This window comes from Cololabis saira, chromosome 12 (genome assembly GCF_033807715.1).
Source record: "Cololabis saira isolate AMF1-May2022 chromosome 12, fColSai1.1, whole genome shotgun sequence".
Classification (NCBI taxonomy): domain Eukaryota; kingdom Metazoa; phylum Chordata; class Actinopteri; order Beloniformes; family Belonidae; genus Cololabis; species Cololabis saira.
Window position 1 is genome coordinate 14,463,157 of NC_084598.1, and position 24,558 is coordinate 14,487,714.

General features: G+C 40.6%; 2 protein-coding genes across 2 annotated transcripts; both read left to right on the plus strand.

The window, feature by feature from the left end:
• Positions 1–2,307: 2,307 nt before the first annotated feature.
• On the plus strand, positions 2,308–8,660 carry mustn1b (musculoskeletal, embryonic nuclear protein 1b). Its single transcript, XM_061735639.1, has 3 exons — positions 2,308–2,445; positions 2,536–2,656; positions 7,881–8,660. The coding sequence occupies exons 1-3, from the start codon at positions 2,437–2,439 to the stop codon at positions 7,994–7,996; spliced, it is 246 nt and encodes an 81-aa protein (XP_061591623.1). The 5' UTR covers positions 2,308–2,436; the 3' UTR covers positions 7,997–8,660.
• An 812-nt stretch (positions 8,661–9,472) lies between these two features.
• On the plus strand, positions 9,473–21,372 carry itih3a.1 (inter-alpha-trypsin inhibitor heavy chain 3a, tandem duplicate 1). Its single transcript, XM_061735640.1, has 22 exons — positions 9,473–9,611; positions 9,931–9,960; positions 10,202–10,225; positions 11,967–12,121; positions 12,229–12,333; positions 12,447–12,609; positions 12,713–12,823; positions 12,934–13,062; positions 13,156–13,272; positions 13,343–13,511; positions 13,602–13,727; positions 13,821–14,002; positions 14,314–14,499; positions 14,614–14,753; positions 14,942–15,102; positions 17,741–17,767; positions 17,851–17,904; positions 18,250–18,363; positions 19,230–19,431; positions 20,324–20,496; positions 20,742–20,853; positions 20,966–21,372. Exons 1-22 carry the CDS (start codon positions 9,495–9,497, stop codon positions 21,102–21,104), a joined length of 2,736 nt encoding a protein of 911 aa, XP_061591624.1. The 5' UTR covers positions 9,473–9,494; the 3' UTR covers positions 21,105–21,372.
• The last annotated feature ends 3,186 nt before the right edge of the window (positions 21,373–24,558 follow it).

Consider the following 24,558-nt stretch of genomic DNA (forward strand, 5'->3'; position numbering starts at 1 on the left):
AGTATAACCAAGGTCATAGTCCTCAACTGCTTCACTATGATCCACTTTGGGTAAGATGAGCCATGGCCTCCCTAAATTTAGCAATAGCTTTATCGGATAAAAATCTGCTAAAGTAATACATCCTATTTTGCATTTTAATGTTGACAGTGTTAAATTCCAACATTATTAAATAATCGTCGGGTAGGAGGGAGTTTACAGGTGACACTAAAAGATTAGCGGATTCTACACCGTAGGCGAGGATGAGATCGAGGGTATGATTAAACAGTGTGCGGTTTGTTTACTTTTTGTGAAATTTCCATCTATTTTAGAAGAGAATTAAAAGCTAAATTAAGATTATCGCTGTCAACATTCATATGAATGTTAAAGTCACGACTATGATGTCCTTGTCTGTACTGATCAATAAACCAGGTAGGAAATCTGAAAACTCAGACAGAAACTCTAAGCACCAGCAGGGGTCCTCCGCTACTTTAGCATGGCTAACTGCTGAGTCTACTGGACTATGGTCTAGTTGGCATAACCAGACGTCTAACTCACTGAGCCTCGCCTCTTCTAATGCTGTAGCCCATCCGCTTTCAAGGTTCCACGTGTTGTGCGTTCAGAGATGCTCTTCTGCATACATGGGTTGTAACGAGTGGTTATTTGAGTTGCCTTTCTAGGCTGACCAAACGTCCTCTTTTCCCCGGACATGTCCACTTTTTACGTCCTGTCCGCGGCGTCCGGGGGGGTTTTATAAATTGATGATAATGTCCGGTTTTCCTTGTGTGTGTGTATATGTGTGCGCAAATCCCAGTAGATCGGCAGTTTTTGAAATAACCGTCTGGCACCAACAACCATGCCACATTCAGTCACTTAAATCACCTTTATTCCCCATTCTGATGCTCGGTTAGAACTGCAGCAGATCGTCTTGACCATGTCTACATGCCTAAATGCATTGAGCTGCTGCCATGTGATTGGCTGATTAGAAATTTGTCTTAACTAGAAGTTGGAGAGGTGCACATAATAAAGTGGCCAGTGAGTTTATATATATATATATATATATATATATATATATATATATATATATATATATATATATATATATATATATATATATATATATACCGTATATATATACACATAGATAGATAGATATATATATGTATATATATATTATAAATATGTGTTTACATATACTGTATGTATGTATGTACATACGTGTGTGTGTGTGTGTGTGTGTGTGTGTGTGTGTGTGTGTGTGTGTGTATATATCTAGATCTTCAGACATCATCAGCAGGTTCTGATGTGAACAATTATACTTGTGACTTGCTTTGACCTCTAAACTGTACACATATGAGTCTGGGCCAGATAGCTGAGGTAAGGGTGTGTCTGTTTTTTGTGTGAACATGCCAGAATAATCCATACAGTGCAGTATATCCACATGTGCTGGATTTTATTGCGGGAGTGGCTACAGGCTTTCCTTAAAAGTAAACGGACTGATATAGACTGTGACAACTATGATCCTGGTAATGTCGTCATGATGTTTTTGGCAAGTTGCAAGAAATAAATACTTAAAAAAAAAGGAAAGTACGGCACCTACCAATATTATATTGTTATTGTAATGCTTGGATCACACAGGAAAAATGTGGTTTAAACTATTCTGCAATGTTTAAACTACTGAATGATTAAACAGCAAGTGATGGAAGTAAATAAAGGAAATGATACATCAGCTTGCTATCTGGTCTAATTGTTACCCCCTTTAAATTCAGTGTTGTGTTTTGGATCATTTTATTCAAGTTCTCTCATCGGTAATCCAACTGACACTGGTAGAAGAAGAAATCCTCACACTTTGGTACTTAGTTTATTCGTGAATTAATTAAAGGAGGGACCTGCTTACAGTTTATCAGTCGATTGAACAATTGAACCTTAATTGTGCGCCCAGAAATTAATTTATTGCCTTCAGCTATTTGCAAATACTAAACTGAATACACAGGCCGGCATTTATTGGTATCCTTCCATTAAAGAAAGAAAAATCCATTGCCAACTGAAAATGAGACATTGCCTTTGAATTGTGGCTCAACAGAAACATTTACAAAAGTAAACTAATGATTTTGACGTAAAAAGATTCAGAATAATTTGACCAAAGAGACATGCACTCAGCCTGCTGGGTGGTGGATGTTTTTCATTTTCCCCGTAGTGCCAAGTCGCACTTGTGTCCAGAATTATCAGCTGTTGGCTTGTAAACTCATGGAAGACCCATTCCAGCTGTACGTAACTCCTAATAATACACACTGACAACAGATGGCAGTGACACCGAGGGGAGGGGTCTAAATGACTCACTGGGTACAGACTAGGACTATATATAATGTCACAGTTGATAGAGACAAAGAGAATAAAATAACCAGCAAACGAAATATACTGGAAACAGTCTTTGGGATCAGCTGATAAACTTTACTAACCATGTCAGAGGTAGGTAATGGTGTTTGGATTTTTTACAAGCAAAAACTAGATTGTTTTGCATTTGATAAGTCTTTTTTTTTTTTTTATTTAACACTGAAGCCAGGCAAGGTAAAAAAGAAGCGCCCAGTGATGAAGGCGGAGGACCTGAAAGGAGCTCGCAGTAAACTGGGGCTGAAGGGCGAGGTGAAGAGTAAGACCTATGAGGTCATGGTGGAGTGTGGTGAGTATGGCATTTAATCAACGTTTATATTTTGTCTAAAAATATTACATGTTAAAGACTGACTCAGAAATGGAGAAACTTTTCCCTTCCCAACTCAACTAAGTACTAACATGTAGAAATGAATTAATGCGTTTATTAACAATCATTCACACTAACTGATTTTTAACCTTTATTACATTTCAGTTAAGTGTTTGACATTTAAAACAATTTTAACAGGGTATGTTAAGATTTGTAATATGTAAAAAATAAATTCCCTGACTGGGAATCCAATCTGGTCCACACCAAATCCTCACCACTAGGTAACCAGGAAACATAACGATAGGGTTTTATTCATAGACTGTTCATAACAATGACCAATTGGTTTCTGAAGACCGGTTTTGAAGCCTGTATTTCTTCGTATGGGGCTCAGCCATGTACCTCAGCAAGCCGACGGGAACACGCCCACTATATGTCAGCCAAAGTTAGCTTATGATATTGCGTTTAGCCGGCCCTGGCTTTGTACAAACGGGTGGTTGCTTTGCGAAGATTTTTAGCATGACAATTACGGATGAGGAAGTGATAACGGCCAGCAATTGGCTGAGCCGCCTGCCAATTAATCATATTAAAAAGAAATGTATTGCTTGATATAAACTTTCCTGCCGTGGTACAAAAAATCTCCCTGTCAGAGTTGTCGTGGGTGTGAAATCATTCCTGGTAATCTAAATGCATTCAGTTTCAGTCCAGCTATTCACCTAGTGGTTTAAACATATTATACAGAGGTGTTAATAAGGTTTTCCACAGACTTGAAAGATGAGCCAGATTTCAGTAGATTTAATTAAGCAGTTGCATGCAAATGGGTCAGAAAATACATCAGGCTGTAGTCCTCTGCCTCCTGAGGAATTATTACCAACAAAATAAGGCTTTTTTTCAGAATCAGAAATCAGAAATCGCTTTATTTCGCCAAATCTACAATGTACACAGTAATATGACTTGGTGAAAACAGCACCACTGTGCAATAGAATAACAAATTAGAAATAAAAATTGAAAAAATATAATAAGTGAAAAATATATAATATGTATGTAAGTATGTAATATGTACAATGACCAGGTATATGTGAATCTGAAAATATATTCCACCCAGCAAATCGCCCGATCCTATCCCTCTGAGGCAGTGAAGTGTTAGGACGTCTCGTACTTGTCATTCCTGTTGTTTGCGATAGTTGAGTGTTAGTGCGAGCGTCTTCATGCTCTTGTCATGACTAGCATGTTCTGCAGAGTCCGACCCACCAAACTGAAGATTTTACTCTGTGTCTACACTTTGTTAGCCCCTGATGTCCATCGTGTATTTTCTGTAGGATGTTGGCTCTCAGTGACGGTGGAATGACGATCCTGCTTACACGTATGAACAAACCATCAGCTTCTGATAGCTGATTTTTCATCTTCATGTACTCTCTGACGTTTGGTAGTACATTTCCACTGTATTCTTCTGGCCATCTGCTTTTTATGAATTTGATGACAGACTTCAGCTCGCTATCAGCTGCAGTGGCCATTTTCATGCTTTCCATCCTGCTCAGAGATCCTGGGATGCCCTGTACCACCGAAGCTACATAACATTCCAACTCGCCGTGTGTGTCATTCTCTTCTTTTGTGTACATTTGTGGGCTTCGGGACAGGACATCATCAATGACGAGGGTTTTTCCTGGCACATACACAGTAACTGGTTTACCTCATAAGTCGCATTAGGAGACGTAGACATCTTAAAGGAACTTTATTGAGGCTGTGGCTGTTCATGAGTGGTACTAACAGCTTGTGATCTGTCTCAAGCCTGAATTCATCTAAGTCACACAGATTGTCAAACTCTTCAAAAGCTCACACGCCAGCCAGTCACTCCTTTCTATATATGGGCGTAACTTGTTTCAGCTTCCAAGAGACATCTGGAGCAGGAGGCTACTGGCTTCCACTCTTCTCCATGGAGTTGGAGCAGCACAGCTCCAAGTCCATAACTACTGGCATCTGCAGATACAGCTGTGAACCTTGTGACACCATAAAAGGAAAGAACGGGTGCTTTTGTCAGCATTCTTTTAATATCCTCAAAAGCTGACTGTTGCGAGCATCCTAAGGTCCAGATGTTCTTGCCCTTTAGCAGCTCATACAATGGCTGTCCCACTGTTGCAAGGGCTGGGATGAACCTGCCCAGGTAATTCACCATGGCGAGGACTCTTTTTATCTCCTGCACATTTTCAGATGGTGGCAGCTGATGAATGGCCTCCACTTTGTCAGGGTCCAGTCTGACCCCTGACTGGTCGATGAGATGACCCAGGAAGCGTAGCTGGCTCTGTCTGAGGGAACATTTTTCCTTGTGCAGTATGCAATGCAGTATAAATATGTAAATAAAGGCAGATAGACTAAATCAATTTAAATTCTGTTAAAGTCTTCAGATTTCAAGAAGTGGACGGAATAAATAAGGCTAGAACATGAGATTTTTGCAGGTGTTCAAAAGTCTGATGGCAGTTGGGTATCACTGTTGGCAAGCTGCAGTACCCCTGGCATGAGGGTAGGAGGGAGAACAGTCCATGATAGGGGTGAGTGGGGTCCCTGATTATTCTTGTTGCCCTCGACAGGCAGCATTGTTTTTTCCAGGTCCCTAATGGGTTCGCAGTGTGACTTCAATGATCCCTGCTGCTCTCATGCCACGGAGACATGCCGCTGGTAGCACACTTTCAATGGTGCCTTTGTAGAAGGTGGTGAGGATAGATGGGCCGAGGTGTGCTCTCTTTAGCCTCTGCAGGAAGTGTAGGCGCTGGTGAGCCTTTTCCACAGTGGAGGTGTGCAGCATCCAGGTGAGGTTGTCGGTTATTTCGACGCCTGGGAACTTGATGTGTGGGACCATCTCCACCACAGTGTCCTTGCTAGCTCTAGCTGTGCAAAGGTTGTTTCCTCCTGAAGTCGAATCCACAAACAACATTGGGACCATAGTGTTCCAGAGACAGGTGGAGTTTTGTTTTGTTTTTTATTTTGGATCCCCATTAGCGGACGCAAAACGCCAACTAGTCTTCCTGGGGTCCATGAAAATTAAAATACATTCATATAAAAGCACAATTATACATATATATACTTCCTATAGTACTTTACATTTTAAATGTATGAATACATAACTAAATACATAAGTAATTACAATTACATCACTCCATTAACCCCCCCCACATCCCACCCACATCATTACACCAGCTACATCACTGTAGTGGTAATCATCACAACCTGCAACTACATTGAGCTGTATTTTCCACGAAATGTATATCACAAAATGTATATCATTGTGCAGAGTGCAGTGGATATAGCATGCTCGGTGGAGCGGCTTGGGCGATATGCAAACTGAAGTGGGTTGAGCGAGTGGGGTAGGATGGAGGTGATGTGACCTTTGACCAGCCTTTCAAAGAGCTTCATAGTCATTCAAATTTGTTACAAGTTTTTTTAGGAACCAGGATGATTGCTGAGGCTTTGTAGCAGGATGGCACAAAAGCTTGACGCAGGGAGATGTTGAATATGTCTGTGAGGGCATCCTTCAGTTGTTCTGCACACTCCTTGAGCAGACAGAAAAGCTTCGTTAAAGGATTTCAGATCCTGTACATCAGTTTTCGTGGCTTTCCACCATCTTAGAGCTGGTCCTTCTAAGACAGCAGATAGGGTGCCCAGTAATTCATGATTTGGTACAGGTCTTAGGTCTAAGTAATTTTCACACTGTTCAATAAATCCAATCGCGTCTAAATCCTTTTTATTGCCAAAGGTAGGAAAATCTAACCAAACAGGAGATTGGGGGTTATAAGGGGGAAGGTGGCTCAGTTGGTAGAGCGTTCGCCCATGAACCTGATGGTCAGTGGTTCGAACCCTAGTTCCTCCTGTGTCCTTGGGCAAGAAACTGAATCCCCCGGTTGCTCCCGGTTGTCAGGCCAGCGCCGTTGTATGGCAGCTCCAACGACAACCGGCGCGTGCGTGTGTGTGGGTGAATGTTTGCAGTGTAAAGCGCTTTGGGGCTGTAGGAGTACAGCTGGAAAGCGCTATATAAGTGTAAGCCATTTACCATTTATTTACCATAAGGGGTTGCACCAGGCTGATAAGTGAGATCTGGATAGATTGGAACAAGGTAACTGGCTTCAGGAGATGTGGCTATGGTTGTCTGTGCTATGGAAGTACGAGTTTCCTAAACTTCTTTAGTTAAAGCTTCCATTGTTCATCTCGTCGCAGCATACAGTTGACTATATCTCTTTCTAAGTGCTCTATATTGGAAATTAAATTTCTTTCTAGGTTAGCAAAACTAGCATCTACATACTCTATAAAGCTGCTTTCTCTATCAAGACCTAGTTTAAAAGTCAAAGTTGCATGTTAATTCTTGCACCTTATTGATTTTTTTTATAGTCTAACTTAAATTGTCATGTTGACTTGGTTTATCTGTCATTTCACTTTCCTTGTTTCTTCATTGACCTCACTATCGTCATCATCATGTGCAGACAATTCCTCGCCATTATTCTTTAAATACAAAGAACTTAAACGTTCTACTTAAACCTATTATGAAAAACCCATTTTCTCTTGCTTTAACATATAAAGTGTTCTCTCAGCCTGCCAACTCAGAGAAGGAGGAAAGCAACCAAATTCTGCAGTGTCTGTACAGCCGCCCGGATGAGCGGTCCAGTGTGATGTGGATCTACGAGCCGTTCAGATTCTGTTCCCCGTCGTTATGTAACAACGGGAGCAATGCGTGAAACCACGCCCACAACTAACTCTGGTCGGAACAACAACAACTCCCCCGGCCGGAGCTTCCGCCATTTTCTATGCGTCATTCAGGCAGCCAATCAGCACAGTCCTCATTATCATAGCCTCCCCGCCCACTCAGAATCCCTCATAGAGAATGAGGTTAGAGACTGGGATGCTAAAGACATGGCTCAGAGGCTGAATTTCTAATTTATTTAGCAGAAAAAATCTAAAGCTTGTTTTTAAGACATTCAAGGCCTGTTTAAAATAGGTATTAGATGCCATAATAGGTCCCCCTTTAACAAAGATGATATTCCCCCAGCTGAATTAGACCATCTTGTGACAAAAGTTTGGATCTAAAGACACCAAAGAATGTGGTGACGGTCCAACTGTGACTTTGTCAGTACTATCAGTGTGTCTAGTCGCTGTTTTACAATTATCATATACAGCCTCAAATATCACATATCACAAAGCCTTTTATGTTTGTTCTTTTGCTCAGAGCGTATGGGGAAAGTGGCTCCGTCTGTGTTCAGCAATGTGAAGACCGGAGCTGAGACGGTCCTCTCCAAGCCTGCTGCTGCCAAAGACCCCGGAGCCAGTGTGTTTAGCAAGTAATCACACTGCAAGATGGAGAAGAGACAGCACTGAACTGACTGAAGAACATACTCTGTGGAACTTTCTTTCAGATGTATTAGTGGACAATGATTATGTATGATGATGAATGATGGTGCATGTAAAGGGTTTCTGATATATAAGAGAAGTGGATGAGCTAGTTTTGTGCTAGTTTGAATAGTTTTAATATTACTGTTGTGCATGCTGTGCTATGCTTTTTTTGTACTTGACCATTTTCTGAGTGAATTATTTTCCTTCAAAGGTTAAAGTTCAGAGTTGGATTGTTAGATATATCAGTCATTCTACGGAAACAGCAGCAAGTACTACCATTTAATTTTAAAGATACACACAATCCTTTATATTGGCATTACTGATTTAATATATATAATTTAGTAGAATTTCAATAAATAAGTAGTGTTGAAATGTTCCAGTGTAGGCAATGAACAAACACAAACATGATCAAAGTCCAAAGTGGCAGCAAAATTGCTGGTCAAAGTAACACACCTGAAGGTACAGTATGACAACTCTTGAGTAACAAACAAATAAACAACAGGTGTGGAGTACCTACAGCAGCTATGTGGAGGTATTGTACCATATTTAACTTTAACTTGCAAGAAATATTTTTGTTCATAATGTCTGTAAAGAAATAAAAGTTTATCAAAAAATATTTTCTTCTTTTTTTTTTTTTAGTCCTAAGACTTTGATTTATGTGAGTGCCTCAAGGTTATGATACAGGGGGTTTCCCCTCTATCGACCCATACTCTCTCTTCACGGTTTACCAGGCAAATAACCATATTTGTTAACCAGTAAGCAGACATGCTATGAAAATTAAAAAAAAGAATGAATAAAAAAAAGTCACAGAGTAAAAAAGTTTATAATTCTACAGTAACAAGAGTTGTTTTCCTCAGAGGGCCACGTTATCAATTATTACAAATGTACATAGCTGGAAATTTTCCAGGTACAACATGTAAAGTTGTGACACTGAAAACAGGCAACTCCTGTCCTGTTAAAATCTGGTTTTATGAACTAAATTGGGGTTTTTCCTGTGTTCTTGTGCTGTATACTTACTTTAACAGGATCAGCCAGTCGGGGAATAAAATTAGATTGTGTTGAAAAAGGAAAATAGTACCACCTGTTGTTGGCAGCCCTGTCTAAGGGTTGCTCTGTAATAGGCTATGGTTCTGGCCATGTTCTTGTGTGTGTGCACAAACACAGATTTTACTTATTAAGACTGAAACATTTAAAGATGTCTTTTTCTCACATTTGCAGAATCAGGGACTTTCAAACATTTCTTTAGTTGTCCACTATTTACATTGTAAGATAAATATTGACTTGCGCACAAAGATTTCAATCTGAACCCTGATGACTCAACTTCATGAATACCTAGCTTGTTGTCAGTTGGTCAGCAGTCCAACGTAGCACACCCTTATGATGTCCCTCCCCTGAAGCAGAAGACTCATTCCTCGGCAGTGAGGCCAGCCAGTGTTTACTGGAGCGGGTGATGTCTGTACTATTAAGTGTCCGTCTGCTGCCCCTGCTCTGGGGCTGCTCCTGTCTCTGCCTATCCAGCCTGGCATCAGGAGCTCTGCTCATCTCCAGGGACAATGAACCTTCTCAGGTAAATTTACAGGCTCATATTATTGTATCCAGATCATCATTTAGGATCAGACCACTTTATGATCCTTACATTTGTTGTTGTTTTTCCATAGTGGCTCCTGATGTGGCCTCTAGTTTATCTTCTTTTGAAATGTCTGCACCCCTTTAGATTTGATATTCAATCTACTGATGTTCATCATCACATTAGTCCTTATACTTGAATTTAGTTCTGATCCACTGTAAAGGTTTACAGTCTACACTGGCCCATATGGCAGCAGCATTTTCCCCTCTGATATCTTGGCAGGTTCTTGGGTTATATCCTGTATTTATTTGTATTTCAGGAGGAAACGGGAGCTGCCAGATTGCTTCAGGTACTGAGTTAAAAGTATTTGATGACAAACAGTTTTTTTCATATTGGTGAAAACATCTTTGTTCTTGTCTCTTTTTTTAATGTCAATATGTACCAAATCAGTTCTAAATTGTATTGCAGTGAATATTAGTTGAAGCTGTATTATTTAATCACTTAGAAGTTTTAGTTCTTTAGCTCTATCGATTTTTAACCTTGAAAATTTGAAATATGCCTGTTTACTGTGTGGTTGCTTTCTGTTACAGAAACGAAGTGCACATGGGACCATGGTAAGAAAGAACTTGAGGAAATATTAACAGTTATTTGCTATTATAAAACTTGGAAAGAAAGACAGCAAAGTAATAATTTCATTGTACAGGGATACTTGTTTACTCACGGTACATGTGACAATAAACGCTTTGACTCTTGAAAGATAAATGACAAATCAATATTTTAGTTTTTTTCCAACTAATTTTGATTTATTTCTACAGTGAAGAAAAAAAAACATTCTGGCTCTTATGACGCAGCCTCATTACTCCACTCCCAGGGTGGAAGTGGTGACCTAATGTCTTTTAAACACTTTTTCCAAGCTGCAATGTTTTTGGCACCTGTTAGCACATGAAGGTTTCTGTATAAATGGGCTTAAACTTTTAATGGAAACTGTTTAAAATAAATAAATTGAAGGGTGAGTTCACAACTTCTCAGTAAAGACTGCCCACTCATCCGGGAGGTTGCCTCTTCATGCTTGGTAGCAGAAGCGTAGAGGCCTTAAGATACTACAGGTATCTCTGCCATCATGGACACTAAAGTCCACATATATTACTGAAATCAGCTGAGGACACTCCCCCTTTGGACGTCCTTGAATTACTGTTGGCATCGATGTTGCCTAACGCTCAACATCTTTTTTACTTCTAAATAAATACATATTTTTTCTATCCCCTGATTTTTTTTTTCCCATTTTTTCACCCAGGACTCCTACCTATCAGTCCTGGGCGTTCCTCACCCTCCCAGGAGGGCCCTGCTCTGAGCTTGTGCCCCAGTTGGCCAGAGGGGGCAGTATAGCCCAGGACTGTTGCATGTTTTTGTGAGGGTAGCTCACATTAGCTACCCAGGGGAACACGAGGAGAAGCAGATGAGATGCAAACTCCACACAGAAAGGCCCTTTCGCCAACCCCACCCAGGGTGTGGGTGCTGAGGACGTGAGGAAGTAAACATGCCCTCAGCACCCACAGCGTCCCCGGCGAGAATCGAACCCAGGACCTTCTGTGAGGCAGAAGGTCCTGTGAGGCAGCTGCACCTATACCGCTGCCTTTTTCTGGCTAACCACCACAGCAGCTCAAATTTGCTACCCCTTTTTGAGAGAATCTCCTATTTCCAGTTTGGAACTTCCAACCAATTCTCAGCATGTTACTGGACAGATACGGCCATCTACTCCACATTATTATCTACGATACAGTATCGTGCCTGTTGTGGTCTATGCTGGTCTCGACTACAGTGCTCGTGGCCTGTTCCTGTTCTTCTCACTTCTCACACATAAACACCATAAACACACAACATTGTTGGTCCGAAAACTTGACTTGTTAAATTCAGATCCGTCCGTCAAGGTGTGGGGGAGTAGGGCCCAGATGCAGGAGATAGAGGGAGTTCCAAGAAATGTGATTTAATTAACGTAAAGCGCTGCTGAGCAGGAATTTAAAAAAAAAGAGAAAAGAAAAGCTTAGGCAGGGAAAAACTTAAAACACAAGGCCATGAGATTTCAAAATAAAACAAGACATAAATACAAAAACTGGAACAAAACCCAAGACCATGACAACTTGAGCCTGGTATCAATACCTGAGCAAAGTATTTGTGTTACACAGAGGGAGCAATGTGGATCATCTCCCAAACAGTTCAATGGACAAGACCACCTGGAAAACCTGAACCACCTTACTGTTGGTTTAAGATGCACGAGGAACAATGTAAAACTTTACTCTTACTGCTTGCAGTAAGGGGCCTTGCATACTAATTAGTGTTTACATCTTTCTGCCTCAGGTGGAGGTACACAGTGTGATGGTGGACTGCACTGTGACGTCTCGCTTTGCCCACACCGTCATAACCTCACTGGCTTTAAACAAAGCAAACCTTTCGCAGGAAATCTCTTTCGAGGTGGAGTTACCAAAGTCTGCCTTCATCACCAACTTCAGCATGTCAGTTTGTCTTCGGTTGTGTTGACAGTTTTTAAAACCTTCCTTATGATGCAGATAAGTTACTCTCATTAAGGCCTGTCGTGTTGCTCTACCTTTGTGCTTTAAAGGGAGATTGAAGGTCAGGTATATGTTGGAGAGGTGAAGGAAAAGGAGAAGGCCAAGAAACAGTACGAAAAGGCTGTTTCCTCTGGCCAGACAGCTGGACTTGTCAAGTGAGTATGTGGAGATGAAATAAACACAAAAAGCTGCTGTTCCAATACTGCATTCATCTGCATTCATCATTGTATTAGAAGCACGAGTGAGCTATATCTGTGTTTCATTGCAGAGCTTCTGGGAGAAAGATGGAGAAGTTTTCGGTGTCTGTCAACATTGCAGCCGAGAGTAACGTGACATTTGTCTTGACCTATGAGGAGCTCCTGCAGAGGAAAATGGGCCAGTACGAGATTTTAACCCGAGTTAAGCCCAAAACCCTGGTCAAGCAGTTTCAGGTGAATACATCCTCATGATTAAATCTTGCCTGATGGAAATCACAATGATGATTTCAGATTTCAGGCAGAAAAACTAACTCTCTGTTTGCATCTGTGGAAATAGATTGCCACAAATATTTATGAGCCCAAGGGCCTTTCTCAAGTTGACGTCAGCACAACGTTCCTCTCCAATGAGCTGCTCCCTCTGGTGGAGAAAACCGTCACAGACAAAAAGGTACATTATTCAAAAAGCTTCGTCTTTGTCTGTTTTTGGAAGTTTTTTAGTTCTTTACACTTCCAAAAAGATGTAATGTTATACAAAAAATGTATTCACCCACTTGCCAGGCGCACATCTTGTTCTCACCTTCCATGGAGCAACAGAGGAAGTGTCCGGACTGTGATGGAACGCTCATTGATGGGGATTTTGTTATCAAGTATGATGTGAACCGGGAGACGGGCCTCGGAGACATTCAGGTCAGATGTTGGTCACTAAACAGTGGAATCAGAACCACCAGGTTCAGTTTGTTCCTTTTGTTATTCTTTATGTTTTGACTGCTTTCTCCTCAGATTGTGAATGGATATTTTGTGCACTTCTTTGCTCCGCCTGACCTACCCGTAGTCCCCAAGAATGTGGTGTTTGTGATAGACAAAAGTGGATCAATGGCCGGCAGAAAGATCGCTCAGGTTGGAGAATGTTCCATCTGTTGATTTGCTCAAATGCATCGAAGCTCATGTGATCTTTGATGTTATACAGACACGAGAGGCGATGGTGGCCATCCTGGAAGACCTCGACGAAGAGGACCACTTTGCACTCATCCAATTTGCTACTGAAGTCTCACTTTGGAGCGAGACCCTCACCAAAGCAACCAAGGAAAATGTGGCAAAAGCCATTGACTACATCAAAAGTCTCAAACACGGTGGAGGTAGACAAAGATCATAAACCAGACGCCATTTTTATTTTATGAATAGAAAAAAAACAACATCTCACAGCTTATTTTGTGTTTTCTGTCAAGGTACTGATATCAACAGTGCAATGATGAGCGCTGTGAGCTTGCTGAGCCAGGACAGACAGGCCAATAGGCTGCCGGAGACGAGCATTGATATGATTATCTTACTGACTGATGGAATGCCAAATGCTGGTGTGTTTACAGAGTGTTTACACTGTGTTCTGCGTTATACATTAATAATGTGTTTTATATTGGTATTTACATTTGTGTGTGTTGCATCTGAAGGAGTGTCTGATATACCAATGATTCAAGAGAATGTCCGTGCTAGTATTGGGGGAAATATGTCCCTCTTCTGTCTTGGATTTGGACATGATGTGGACTACTCATTCCTGGATGTGATGAGCACGCAAAACAATGGCCTGGCCCGCAGAATCTACCAGGGCTCAGACGCAGCGCTTCAGCTCCAGGTGGACATAATACTACTACTGTCATTTAGCAGACGCTTTTATCCAAAGCGACTTACATCTGAGACACACACCATGGAGCAATTAGGGTTAAGGCCAAGGTGGTTCATCTTGGTTGCCATTCTGGGGCTTGAAGCCCACCCCTGTAGCCACTAGACTACCACCCCACAGGTGGAGAGTTTTCATCCAATAACTGCTCTGCCACATCATGCAAAGCAATATCATGACTGCTTCTTATCAAATAAATACTTATTAATACTTAAATATTTGTATATTGTATACATTTGATATGTACTGTATACATTTTATTCCAGGGTTTCTATGAGGAGGTGTCCAGCCCCTTGCTTTTAGAAGTGGACATGCAATATCCCAAAAATACAGTGGACTTTGTCACAACCAGTCACTTTAGTCAGCTGTTTAATGGCTCGGAGATCGTGGTGGCCGGTCAGCTGATGGACAACGACCTGGACACCTTCCTTGTGGAGGTGCTGGGCCAGGGGGTGAGAAAATGAAAGAAATACTTGAGATACAGTGCTGTGGCAATGAGATTGCCTGTTAATTGTTCTGCTTTTCTCGTTTGTTTGTTTTTTGTTTATCTGCTATGTGTTCTGGAGTATGATGATGTCTTCAGGGCGTCGGGCCAGGCAGATGTCCTGGACTGGAGCATGATGTACCCAGATGAGCAGTACATCTTTGGAGATTTCACTGAGCGTATGTGGGCCTACCTCACCATCCAGCAGTTACTGGACAAGAGGTCGGTTTAGTTATTTCTCTCAATTCGCTGACTTAAATTTATCACATTAAAACATCATTTTATAATAACTATTTCTGAATGATAGCCAGTGGTCCATTGTTAGAAAACCCCTGAGAATATTTAATATTTAGCGTTAAAGATTCTGAGCTATTAATAAGATTCACAATGACACGTGTTCCTCAATATAGTAAGAGTGGAGAACCAGACGAGAGAACCAACGCCACAGCTGAGGCCCTGGAAATGTCCCTGCGGTACAACTTTGTCACCCCGCTCACCTCGATGGTTGTGATCAAGCCTGAAACAGAGGACGGACCAGACAGGCCTCTCATCGCCAACAAGCTGACTGAAGGTAACTGAATATTGCCATTGTGTGCAGGTTGTTCTTTAGTTAACTGCAATCAAGCTTTTCTTTCTAGGCTAATGTATTGCTTTACCATTTAGTACTAATTATTGAAGTTCCATTTTCTTTTCTTTTTCTTTTTTAAAAGCTGTCTGTATATTTATTAATGGTTTGTAGCATTATTTGGCTTTAAGCAACCTACTAAATCTGATCATTCTGCTTGAGTTTTGGCTCAATTCTTCAACTCATCCTCCTCTCTTCAAAACAGTTTCTCTCTTCATCCAAACTTCCTCTCTTCATATTATCTTCTCTTCAATTCATCTTCTTCTCTTCAGGCTGCTGTCTTCCTGTTTCAGCTCTAATTCTCTGCTTCTACTGATTCTTACTTTGAGGTCAACTAGTTGTCTTTAGCTCATCTCCCTGGTTTGAGCTGACCCTTTTTTCAGCTGATCTTCTCTTAAGCTTATCTTACTCTTTTGAAATAATCTTCTATTTAGGTCATCTTCATGTTTTAAACTCATCCTTTTCTCTTTAGCAAGTATTTCTCTTGTCAGTGCCCATTCCTGTCTTCAGCTCCTCTCTTCTTCCATCATCTCAAGAGTTTTTAAATGTTTGAGCTATGTTTTGCCATTTTCTTCACATGTGCACCTGACTTGAGGAACTTCTTTGATTTTCAGTAGTTCAGCAGTTTGTTCAGCAAGGTTCAGCTCATCAGCGTTCAACCTGCATTTTCAAAGAAAACGCAGCCTTTTCTAGTTATTATTTATCTTCAAATTAAAAGTGCATCATTTTAGACTGCTGAGATGTAAAATTGACAGTTTGTCAGGTAAAAAAGTTCACTAAGGCCATCAAGTCCCGGAGATTTGATATCTGGCATGCAATTAAGGGAAGCAGAAAGTTAATTTTCTGTAAATTGTGCATCCAGTTTGTCAATTTTTTCTTTGTCAAGTTGAGGGAGCTCAATGTTATTGTAAATTGGGTTGATGGTTGGTGGCTCCCAGTCCTTTCAGATGAGTTGAATTTTGCATAGAAGTCTCAGAATATTTTATTAATGTCTTGAGTTGGTAAGCTTCCCCGCTGAGTCCTTAATAGTGGGAATCATTACTTTTCCTTTGTTTTGTTTTATTTATTTAGCCAAATATTTGTTTTTTTCTTGTCAGGGTCTCCGAATTTAGTTTTTTTTAAATTAATTATCTAATTTAATTTAAATTAATATTTTCTTAATTCTTTTTGAGTGTTTTCTCTTGGGTTATGTGCACGTTGCCTTACCTGTTGCTCATAGTTGTGTTGATGATGACTTTGGGGAATCATTAATCACTAGGAAGGATGCGCACTCTTTTTCAAAATATTTGTTAAACTCAGACTCTTTAAGAACAAAGGTATTAAAACACCATCTGGTAGTATGATTATGTGAACCTTTTTGATTCCAAGTGAAAGTAACTGGAGCATAATTATGAGAAAAATGTATACGGTACTCTCTGGCTGTTGGGTGTTATAAACACCAACATCTGTGGGCTGCCACTTATTACTGGATCTGTCCATTAATGGGTTGAGCACTGTATTAAAATCAAATCCTAATCACCTCATATTGTCACTGGACAGTTGGAGGCGTCTGAAATAGCTGGATATGTTTAAGATTATAAATACATCTCCTATTTTAGCATGAAGAGCTACTAGCTATGGGCCGACCTTCTCCATTATCGTGACTGAAGAAGCGTCTGGTCGCCTTGAAATGGCAACCATAGTCTGCAGCGCTGCAATGAGTGACCCGCAAACATTCTGAGCCCCAGATGAGCCAAACAAGGGACCCTTGCATGCCCCGACATGAACGCCTTTGGACCGACCTGGAGTTGGAGGAGGCCAGGCTGCTGTGCCCAAGCTGCACCCTCATCCACACTGAGATGAGGAGAGCAGTAGAGAGAGAGAGCCGTTCTTTATCAGGATCCCCTGCGGAGAGCTAATCATCCAGCTGTTCACCAAGGAATGCTGACTGGCCAGACCAAACCACCTTTTTCTTTAACTACAAAGATCCACGTAAGAGGCTGTTTTGTGTCTGGGCAGAGAAACATAATTAACACATTTAACTAGTTTAGTTTTAGGTTGTGAGCCGGACGGCTGATCCCGTCACAACTGTGTTTATTAGTTTAATTGTGTTTGTTTATTTTATTGTTTGCTGGATTTTGATGACATGTTCTTCCACAACTGAAAACAAAGCTCTTCCTCATTTCCCAGTTGAATGACCAGAGCGCACATGTGAAGTTAGTTCCATATTGGTCTCTGTGTGGGAAACATCAGAAAAGCTTGGTCTTCTAGTAGTGAAAAGTTATTCTAGTGTCTTGGTATATGTTGGTGATGAAAACCTCCAGATAATAAGATTGTAATCCAGTTTGATGGATGGGAGGGAAAAAAGAATCAAAATGGAATAGAGGAGAAGAAGAAGTTTGTTTTGCTCTCTAGCAGTGGGAGGCTGCCACACTAGATCCTGCACCGTCTCACTGGGCCTCAAGTGGCCCACTGACACCTCAGTCCTGCGTTTTCCATTTTCACGTTTCCCTTCAGTCAACTACGCCAGCAAAGACTGGGACACAAGTTTAAAATGGTGAAATTCAATACGTCATGTTTTGTTTTTTCATGTGTTTTTTGACAGACCAAAGACAACAAGCAGAAAAAATGGGTAAGACAGTCATTCTACACAATACAGTATTTAGGTATTTGATGCAGTACTTATGATTCATATTGCATCGTTCTTGTGTCTAGGGTATCAATATATGAGCCCTGCGCTACCCGCTTCATATGTACCTACGTATTTTGGTAAGTGTGATTTAAGAATACTAGCTGCATGTCTCTGCCTTTATATCACTCCATCATCATAGCTGTTAATTAGCTGCTATAAAACCCACCATAAATCTTTACTTCCACTGTAAAATACAGTTTTTAAATGAATAAATGCAACGGAACCTTAAATCTTTTTATAACAGAAACAAGGGCCACTATCCTCTTTTCACACTGTAACACCTTCTATTATGAATTTACTTTTTCACTTCATGAGAAAATGAATGTGTAATGAGAAAAGTATGAAATATATCTGCCTCATGCTCACGGTGAGAGCACTGCAGTTTGTTTATTGCTTCCTTCAAATCTGTGTGTTAATTACAGTGGATGGAGACCCTCATTTCATGATAGAGCTCCCTGATAACGATGATGCCTTGTGCTTCAACATCAACAACATACCGGGAACCATCTTCAATCTGGTTAGAGACCCAAAATCAGGTCAGCCTTCCGTCTTGTTCTAGTTAAAGGAACATGCCAGAGTTTTGCAGCATGTTGGAGGTCACTTAATAGATGTGAAAGAGCGTAAACTTTGCAGCTACTATTCTTATATTATAATCTTATGTTATATTCTTATGTTATACAGTCTGCTGACAGGAGACATAAGAGGAAAAGTATGTGGTGTCTCCTCCTACTTGCCTATTTTCTCATAAATATCTAAATATTGATCCAGTTATATCTAAAGACCAAAGGAACTCTCCTCTTTTTCCATCTTTTGATGGTAATTTGCATGACCAGTAGTCATGGACTCCTTACAAGGTGGCCGTTTACTAGGAGGAGATGCATGTACAAACACCCCCGTTAATACACTCATAGAAAGTGTACTTGAAGTTAACACTATTGTGGTTTGTCTGTAGGTACCCTGTAGGCTTAAAATAGCAGCTTATTTTGATGTGGGTTAAAAAAAATAGTCGTCATTTTGTTGACATAATCTCCTCTCCCTCGAGCCTACTTCCCTTTTTTAGTGTTAGTTTCAGTTGTTACTAAAATGTTCATTGTGGGATTGTAGGATGTCATTTTGCAGAATTGTAATGTTGATCATTTGTGCTAATATTTTATTTCATTTGATGTGTAGTGATGTAACTTCTGTTGTCGTACACATTATTGTGTAGTCCTAATAGAAAGCCAGGTATTTCAGTCGCCATTGGTACTTCCTTTTACTACTTTTTAGGATCACATACATATACAAACACCCATGTACAGACACATCATCATCAATGTATCTTGAAATACAGAAGCTAGGAACCTGCTAGTTTCCAACCTGCTAGATTTGTGGTTCCTCATCTAGGACCGCTATGTTTTTTCAGGTATTTTAGTCAATGGTCAAATCATTGGAGACAAGAAGATTCTTCCTAATGGAGTAATCAACACCTACTTTGGGCGTTTCGGCATCATCCACCAGATTTTGGGGTTCAGGATGGAGGTGAGCACTCAGGAAATTTCAGTGTTCCAGGACGACAAACAGGTCAAACTGTTATGGACCGACACGGCCTCTCTCAAGGGACCCAAGTGAGTCGCCCCATCAGCTTTCTTTCCACTGCAGGAACTACAGTGAGCTGCTCACAGGAACTTTAATCATGCCTTGAGCCTTTTTTCAATAATTGTGGGGGATACACTGTCGTCATAGGATGAAGTAATACTGTATCAGCCTCAACTGTCATGTTCTAAACGCAGAACAGCAACGTAGAAAAGGCTAACTATGGATTTGTGATCATAAAAAACTGATAACAATGGAGGGAACCAAATAACATTTCTCAAGCTTAAAGTAGGGAACAGTGGGGCCAATGCAGATGACATATTAACTTCTCAGTCTGATGATTTATTGTCATTTTCCACATTGAAACCAGCAATACACCACGTTTGGTGCAAATCCATGCAGCAGTTTGAAACACATTAAATAGACAGATGGGGTCCAGCTGTCAATCACAGCAGCTGGGTAAGGCAGCATGCTGCTCTGGAAGCTCTTAAACATATACAGAAGGGAAAAAGAGTGTGTATTCAGCTGAAGAAAGGAGAGAAACAATAAAATGTGATGTGAAGGATGAAGTTACAATTGGTAAATAAAATCAATACCACCTTAAATATCACATACTTTGTCCCATAAATAACAAATTTACGTTTTGATATTGATGTTTTAGGAAGCAACAGTTAGCTTGTTTCTTTTTTTAATATATTGTTTAATTGCCTTTTTTTTTTAGAGAGAGATTGCACCATCTGAGTTTTACCAATGACATTCGAACCTGGAATTTTGTTTTCCCCTCAAAAGTTTCTTCACCAACATAAAACAACACAAAGCCGCTCTGTAATTCCTGCAGTGGACAACAGCCTTTTACATGAGTGTTGTGAAAGTTCTAGATAAAAGTCAATGATTAACATGGTTGTTCCCTCCTTTCCGCTGTAGAGTAGATCTTCTGGTCACTAAGGATCGCAGCCTCACAGTAACACTGAAGGACTCAGTTAAGTTTGTGATCCTGCTACACAAAGTCTGGGCGAAGCACCCGTACCACCAGGACTACCTGGGTTTCTATACGCTGGACAGCCACCTCTTGTCACCGTCTGTTCACGGATTGCTGGGTAAAATAAAACACTCTCTGAAACAGCCTTTTAGTTTTCATATCTAAACTTATATAGGTTCCTCTCTGATGATTTTTTTAATTAAAATTGCCTTGATGGTGATTTTCAGTTTCAGTTTCTTTCATTATTGTAGCTTTATTCACAAAATGTAATTTACACATACCTAACAAAGTAAGGGTAATTTATCTCTCTGTTTTACTATTAATATCAATTTATTTTTAATGGATTTACTAACTGTATTTCAGGTCAGTTCTATCATGGTATTGCATATGAGGTGACAGACTTGCGTCCAGGCGAGACACCAGAGAAACCTGATGCCACCATGCATGTGAAAGGACATGACCTCAACGTAACCAGGTACATTAAAAGGCTCAGATATGCATGTCTACTCATAATAAACGTTTAGCTAGTTTATGTATGCACTTACAGTTTCATTCAGTCACCATGAAATGTCTCTCTTTGAACACAGAGGCTGGCAACGAGACTTCAGGACCAACGTGAAGGAAGGAGAACATGTTCCCTGCTGGTTCATTCACAACAATGGAACAGGCCTCATTGATGGAGACGTATCAGACTATGTTGTGTCAGGCCTTTTTAAGACTGTTTAAAAGCATCTGAAAGCACTGAAATCATCAGTTAAAAAAGATAAGTGAATTAAAGCTGCAAGCAGCGTCGGCCGGGCCCTCGCACCTATGCCCCCCCTGCTAACTTCAGTGAATGCTTTTTTCATTCAATAAAAAAAAAGTTCAATAAAACCAGTAACTTTGATCAATTATATTCCATTTTTGTAATAGTTTTAAACATTTTGTGTGTCCCTGAAACTGCTGTCTACCATGTTGTTATGGGGTAATTGACCATTAAACAGATCAACACCAATTTTGTCATCAATGTTTCCATGATGGTGGATACGCCTACATTTTTTTCAACATTGTGATATATTTACATATACTAGAACAGTTTTACAGATTTATAACATATTACAGAAAGTGTTTAACTAATCTGTAGCAGAAGTTTGCAATATCAACTTTTTAGGCGACTGAATAATGATGATGAACTGTATTTATATAGCACTTTTGTTACAAAGCACTTAACATAGTAGCAGAGATATAAAGCCAATAAACAACTTAAAACAGCTGGAGAAACATTGTAAAAGAAATAAATTCTACAGTGAAATTCTCTTCAAAGAATGTTTTGTCTATATAATACCCATCCCTGCAAGTTAAAAATTTGAGGGGGGGGGGGTCATTGATCACACACAGAAGGTTTCTGGGACAATGTAAAATGTAATACAAAGTATCTTTCCTGTTGCCAACAGGTGGCGCTACAGGTTTTCCTGAATATTACACTGCTGGTGTGTTCAGAGTTGGACTGAAAACATATGCACCAAATTTTTTCAATGTATGACTGAGTTACAGCCTTTGACAGTCTGGGCCCCAAAAATGCTATGTCCCCCCCATGTTTTTCTCTACTGATTGCAAACAGCAAATATACAACAGATATACAGCTATATCTCTACAAAGTTTGGTGACACTGACTAAAATATAACTATGTGTACAGGTTGACTGATGTGAATGAAACTTAAAGGGGACCTATTATGAAAAACACGTTTTTTCTTGCTTTAACATATATAAATTGGTCTCTCCTCAGCCTGCTAACTCAGAGAAGGAGGAAAGCAACCAAATTCTGCAGTGTCTGTACAGCCGCCCGGATGAGCCATCCAGTGTGATGTGGCTTCTACGAGCCGTTCAGATTCTCCTCCCGTCGTTACGTAACGAAAATGCGATTTACATAAGTTGGCCTCCGATGCGTGAAACCATGTCCACAACTAACTCCGCCGGCCGGAGCTTCCGCCATTTTTTCGTAGCGGTGTATCGCGTCATTCAGGCAGCCAATCAGCACAGAGCCTCATTATCATAGTCCCGCCTACTCAGAATCCCACATAGAGAAGGAGGTTAGAGAATGGGAAGCTGCAGACATGGCTCAGAGGCTGAATTTCTAATTTATTTAGCAAAAACAATCAGAAGCTTGTTTTTAAGACATTCAAGGTCTGTTTAAAATAGGTAATAGATGCCATAATAGGTCCCCTTTAATTTAATGAAATCTGCGTCAACAGTGAGAGTTTGAAGAGTTTGAAGTTGATCAGACAAAGTATGGCAGAGGTATGATCATCGGTTATGATTTCATATTTTCAAAAATATAGAGTGATGAAGTTCTTATTAGACCCTATGTTGCTATGTATGAAAAGCCTTCCTTTGTGAAAGGGATCTGATCCTTGAATCTCCCCTCTGAAAGACAAAGGGGTGATTTTCAACAATTTTTTTATACATGTGTGGCAAAACCATCAACTTCCTGTTTCATGGTGAATGACAAAGGTGCCGTTAGACATAAATCCATGAAACTTTGTGTTGCTTGAGGATGGTTTTGGGTACATTCGTTCCAAATCTCAGGCTGCTCTGATAAAGCACGGCGTAACTACAGGACTTAATGTGACAAAAACCATGTTCTTTGCATCAGAAGGTGGCGCTATGGAGTTCATCCAAGATTGTCATACCCTCTTGTTCAGCATGGAAGCTTTTTCAAAGTTACAACAAGTTTTCCACTCATGGCGAAGCATCAACATTTACTGCGTCGACATAGGAAGGTCCTCTGATGAAAACTCAATTTTATCTCATGATTTGCTTCATCAACCTCTTAAGCATGGATTTGACCAGGTTTGACATCTCTTTGACCATCACGCCAGAACGGTTAGATCTAAATGTTGAGTGAGTCAGTTCCTGTTGCCACTAGGGAGCGCTTTGAGTATGATTATATACTGTATGACCATATGGACCTGTTCGAAGCTGGACTCTGATCATACGCAGAACATCTGAGGCATCTGGTACAATGCAGGATTGAGTAAGAGCAATTCGAATTTTTATGGCGAAATGTCAAATTTCGCTGCAACGTCACGAACAAGTCCAGGGACGAAAACTCAAAAGCTTCGCAAATTTTCATGCATGTAGGCCAAACTTAGACAAGGGACTCAAGGTGGCGCTAGTGAACCATTTTTTCATGCCCATTTAGGGCATCCTTAAAATATCAAATTTTCCATCAGACCTTATGGGTGTACAAACTTTTTGGAGTATGGCAAAGCTCAGAAAAAAGCCAGTATTGTTGCGGAAAAAGAATAATAATAACTAGAAAATGAAGGGGCAATGTTGATATGTGCATACACGATTGCCGGACATTTGTTTCTTGCTGCTGCTAAATTAACTTAATGCTTGCTGCTGCTTGAAATGCGGGCGCGTCTGGTTGTATTTGGGGTGGTTCTGGTTCCGTCTGAGGCAGTTCTGGTTGTGTTCAGGGTGGTGAATGGTGGTCAATGAACAACACCCCCTGCTTTCTTTGGCTTTTCTTTGGCTTATGCATTTCAATGTGTGCTGCCACTGCCTTGCACATGCGCATAATAAACAGCACGATTTCAGTAGGGTCCTCGCATCCTCATGCTCAGGCCTAATAGAAAGTCTAATAGAAAAGTACAGAAAAGCGTGACATTTTCCTCAATATTAATAATAAATGGATAATCAAAGACTTTTCTTGCAAATACCACGAATTACGACTAGACCTTGTGGTATGTTGCACTGGAGCTGAAGCAACTGCTCACACTAGAGGGCGCTTTAACAACCAAACCAAGAGCGGTGATCAGCTGCTGCACATGGGGGTGTTTGTGTTTCATGAGAGGACACAGTCAAGCTGCAGTAGAGCTGCAGGACAGCACTGCTGAACAACACTCTGCATTTGCCTAACAAACACATGCACGCACACGCACACACGCACACGCACACGCACACGCACACACGCACACACGCACACACGCACAGATGATCTGCATCAGGGACCACTGGCAGAGTAAAGGGAAAAAATGAACAGATCAACAACAACAAGGGTAAGACAGAAGGATGATGGAGTAAGAAAAACCCCTGAATGGACGTTTCAACTAACTATGCCTTTCCACCAATCAGAGCCTCTGCCTCCCCTCCTCCTGCATCTGGGCTCTGTGATTGGCTGGTGGGAGCAAAGATG